Below are 4,179 nucleotides of genomic sequence, written 5' to 3'. Positions count from 1 at the left end.
TCTTCCCAGGATAGTGCGTTGTGCAGCGGAATAAGTGGATGGTCCGTTACCTTAAGTGTGTATCTCCAGTTCGGGTCTAAATGGAGGGATTTTGCGGACAAGAAAGGGTTTTAAGGTGGTGCAAGCATGCAAGCGCCGCGTCAAATCGACTGGTCGCTTGAGATGACGTTCGACAGAAACACATTTTGAAAAAGTGACCTAAATATCAATTTGGCTCTGCCTCGTTTGCTTCGGTTCCCGTCGTCTGATCTTTGTTTGTTTAGCATATTTGATTCCAGCCCACGAGCTCCATTGATATCGCCTATCTATTGTAGATTGTTGAAAATATTAATAGGAATGAGGCACAAGGTTTTTGTTAAATTTACAGAGTTGCCATCCTGAGCGACATCGTCTCCGACGACATCTTCTCTGAACATTGGTCTGGTGTGGCGGTAATCGTTTTCGTCTTTGACGTGGCATCCAAATTCTGGCATGTGCTATAGAATCTGATGAGGAGCTTGGACCATAAATATATCTTCTAGCCCTAATATCTCAACGCTCTAACCCATCCAGGCGCTACATTGGAGGTTTGACCCTGTTGTCGTGGAGATATGTCCAGTCCAGCCATTGATCTGAAGAAGTGACCTTTTCGAGGATCCAACTCGCTTTTTCATCGGGCGCCGGTCTATGTCGGACCGGTCAAAGTCTATGATCAGAATCCGGCCCAGTTCATTGTTCCATAACATGTTGGCAGGCCGCAGGTCTTTATGCACCACTCCGAGCATACGGATTTCCATTTTCGACCTGGAAATTTCATGATTTAGCGCCGAGACTTCCTTGTCTTTGACGTTCTCTATACTTTCCCCGGCCCAGGAACAACTGGAGGAAGAAAGGCAGCGAATTAGCTGCCCAACGGTTGGAATTGGACATTGCTGAGTACTCGTAGTGAAAGAAGAGATGTTGAACGCCGAGCTTTTTTTCCGACCGAAGTTGGCACCACGATCAAGTGTGACTTCCCCGCTGTGATCATTAAGCTGGATTACATAACGAACTACTACTCTTGTATTAGGCTAACGTAATCAACCACTCAACGCCCGTCTACACTCAACGCCCACCCAATCCTCATTTTTTCATCCATCTTCAAACACCCACAAGATGCACCACGAGGCAGTTATATTGTCCGCGATTGATGATTTGAATGCCCAATTGGTTCCTAATTACACTGTGACCGCTGAGAAATATGGAATCAGTCGTTATACACTCTCACGGCGCTATAGAGGTGTTCAAACGTCAAGAAAGGAAGCAACCTCTATCCACCGCAAAATCCTCACAGATTCGCAAGAAAATCGACTCCTTTTTCATATCAATCGATTGGCAGATCGCGGTTTCCCTTGTACGCCCCAAATCCTTCATAATCTTGTTGTTGAGATATTAAAAGAACCTATTGGAGCCAACTGGGTGGCAAGGTTCTGTCAACGCCACAAGGATGTAATCAAGTCAGTTTACCTGCGAAATATCGACCAAAAACGCAAGATTGCGGACAATTCTACATACTTTAAGCATTATTTTGATCTTGTATATATTGCTTTTCTCTACTGCTTTTCTTACTTTTATCTTGCTAATTTATTGTTGATTTGCAGCTACAGGAAAAGATCACTAAATACAATATTGAACCTGGGAATATCTACAACTTCGATGAAAAAGGATTCCTATTGGGCTTCATCCACACCCTCAAGCGTATTGTATCAATTAATGCGCTCAAATCCGGCCGTACAATAGGTGCCAGCCAGGATGGCAGCCGCGAATTCATTACACTACTTGCCTCAATTTGCGCCGATGGAACCTCACTCCCACCTGCTCTCATATATCAAGGGGAATCAAGGGATATACAAGATACTTGGCTGGAAGATTTTGATAGCAAAAAGGATCAGGTCTACTTTGCTGCTTCAGAGAATGGATGGAGCAATGATGAATATGGGTTAATGTGGTTAAAGAAGATCTTTGAACCTCATACAAAAAAGAAAGCAGGGCGTGGATACAGGCTTCTTATATTAGATGGCCACTCATCCCATGTTAATATGGCATTCATCAATTACGCGGCTCAGCATAAGATTTTACTTGCTGTCTTTCCTCCCCACTCTACACACCGATTACAACCGCTAGATGTTGGGATATTTGGACCATTGAGCAAATCATATTCTAAGCATTTGAATGAGCGAATGAGAACCGGTATGGGATTTGTACGCACTACAAAGAGGTCTTTTTGGCAGCTATTTGATGCTGCTTGGAAGGAATCAGTTACATCCTCAAATATTATATCCGCGTTCGCTGCGGTTGGCCTACATCCATTTGATCCAGAACAGGTTCTTAAAAAGCTTGCAATACGCCCTTGCACCCCCCCAGACGCGCAATATCGACCCAGAAATCAGGAAAGAAGACGTCGCAAGCGTGGCAGGGCAATGGGGTTGCTAGATTCTTCAAATCCGTCATTGGCACAGTTCTTTTCACCGGCAAAGGTGCAGAGCATCCGCGAGCAGATGACTGCCGCAGAGGCCGCCAAAAAGGATGAACAGGGCTCGTAAGGAGGATGCCAAGTTGCAACACGCTATTCTTAAGGAGCAGAAGGAGACAGATATCATGTTACAGCGAATGGAGCGGGAGGCAGCTCGCCAGGCAGCTAAGGAGCAAAAGGAGATGGATAAGGCCGCAAGAGCCGCTCAACGGCAGATTGACAGGGAGCTTAGGGATGCAAAGAAGGCCCAAGAGCAAAAGGAAAAGGAAGAACGAGCTGCTGCGCGGCAGCAATCGCGGTTGGGGGGGGGGCCAGGTTCGGGGGTCCAAAAATCACCTTCCTAATCGGGAAATCAGACCCTCGATTTCGCAAAGAGTGGCTAAATCGCGTTTTCAGAGCTCTGCCAGGTTGCCCGCGGGTCCGCCGCCGGGGGGTCCGGATGATATTGCAACCCCTACGGATTTGACCGCTGCCTGCTCATTGAATCTGCCTCCACCCAAGATTTCGCGTTCCGGGCGAGTTATTAAGCCCAACAAACATCTTTTGAATTAGCTATATATTTTTATATGTAATTTTCTATATATATTTTCATCATATAATATATAATATTAAAATCTAATTGCGTTGTTGAGATATTAATGAAAAGATTTCATTGTAGTGGTGGCAAAATAGCGGGCGTTGAGTGTAGACGGGCGTTGAGTGGTTGATTACGTTAATCGATAAGCGAGCGAGCCACATAAGCAAGCGAGCCACTTCCCACCTGCCATACAACAAGAATGCTCTTCAAGTCCTGAATACAACCCAAAATTAACAAACTGATATTATCAATTATTTCCTGTACGCTTAGAGCATGTACGGGCAGTATGCCCAATAATCCCACATACACTACACTGTGGTGCTGCACGTCTTCGTGGTTGGGACTCAGCAGCCTCAACCACCCCTCTTTCCCATTCATTGATGCTTCGTACGCGATCCAAGCCTTCTTCCACCCCCAAAGCTCCCTCTTGGGCTACATATGTACGGCCTCTTTCTCGCTTTCTCTTTTGTTTAGCATTTGTAGCCCTTAACTACCTATTTTCAGCTGCTAGAATAGCAGCACTATGCATTGCCATTTGACATCCCTTGACCAGCTGATTTAGGGCACGATCAGTTGGGCTGGGTGGGCTCTGCGTACGGTGCTTAATATATCCTTTAACTTTCTTAGTCTGCTGCTCTAGCTGGTGTATATTATGTGGTGTAGCAGTGGCCCAGGAGGCCTGAGAGCTATGAGAGGTCCCAGGTGGGGTGGGGGTATGCATTGTGGTATTAAGGCGCGAGAGAACCTGCTCAGGATTGTATGGAACCAGCCCAGCTGCCCTGAAACTGCTCTTGATGTTGTTCTCAGTCAGAGCCTGCATCTGAGCTGCAGGATATAGGGCCAGAAACTCCTCCTTGTCAATATGATTGATCCCAAGCCGCATCTGATTCTCCACCTGTCGTCCATATGCAGTCTTCAAGGGGGAGAAGCACCCAATATCCAGTGGCTGAAGAAGATGGAATTGATCCTCATATAAATATAGCAAAGGACAAGAGTTATCATTCGGAAAAGCTTGTCACTAATGCGTGGAGCAGGGTGTGCTGTGCTCGTGTAATGTGTACGATAGGGGCATCTCTTTTTCTGTTTGTTTCATCAGCCTTCTACGAACTGT

At 46.0% G+C, this 4,179-nt stretch overlaps 3 protein-coding genes across 3 annotated transcripts in view; 2 read left to right on the top strand and 1 right to left on the bottom strand.

The window, feature by feature from the left end:
* The window catches only part of HCAG_09136 (predicted protein), a gene marked incomplete at both ends in the record, with an annotated part of 1,126 nt that extends 644 nt beyond the window's left edge, over positions 1-482 (top strand). Inside the window, 2 exons of the mRNA XM_001535881.1 lie at positions 116-167; positions 368-482. Coding sequence (XP_001535931.1) covers positions 116-167; positions 368-482 — 167 coding nt within the window. The remainder of the gene's footprint in view (positions 1-115; positions 168-367) is intronic.
* Positions 483-1,134: 652 nt separating this feature from the next.
* On the top strand, positions 1,135-2,934 carry HCAG_09135 (predicted protein; the record flags this gene model as incomplete). The annotated part of the gene is made up of 4 exons (XM_001535880.1): positions 1,135-1,554; positions 1,620-2,557; positions 2,724-2,806; positions 2,888-2,934. The coding sequence occupies 4 exons, from the start codon at positions 1,135-1,137 to the stop codon at positions 2,932-2,934; spliced, it is 1,488 nt and encodes a 495-aa protein (XP_001535930.1).
* Positions 2,935-3,203: 269 nt separating this feature from the next.
* HCAG_09134 (predicted protein) lies at positions 3,204-4,014 on the bottom strand (the record flags this gene model as incomplete). Its single annotated transcript, XM_001535879.1, has 3 exons — positions 3,204-3,281; positions 3,376-3,500; positions 3,666-4,014. Coding segments are annotated over 3 exons (552 nt in total), but the record flags the coding sequence as incomplete, so codon positions are not given.
* Between the last annotated feature and the right edge of the window lie 165 nt (positions 4,015-4,179).

Source organism: Histoplasma capsulatum, genomic scaffold (genome assembly GCF_000149585.1).
Source record: "Histoplasma capsulatum NAm1 scaffold_25 genomic scaffold, whole genome shotgun sequence".
NCBI classification, from domain to species: Eukaryota; Fungi; Ascomycota; class Eurotiomycetes; order Onygenales; family Ajellomycetaceae; genus Histoplasma; species Histoplasma mississippiense.
The sequence above is the reverse complement of the archived record's forward strand: the minus strand, read 5'-3'. Positions and strand labels throughout refer to the sequence as shown.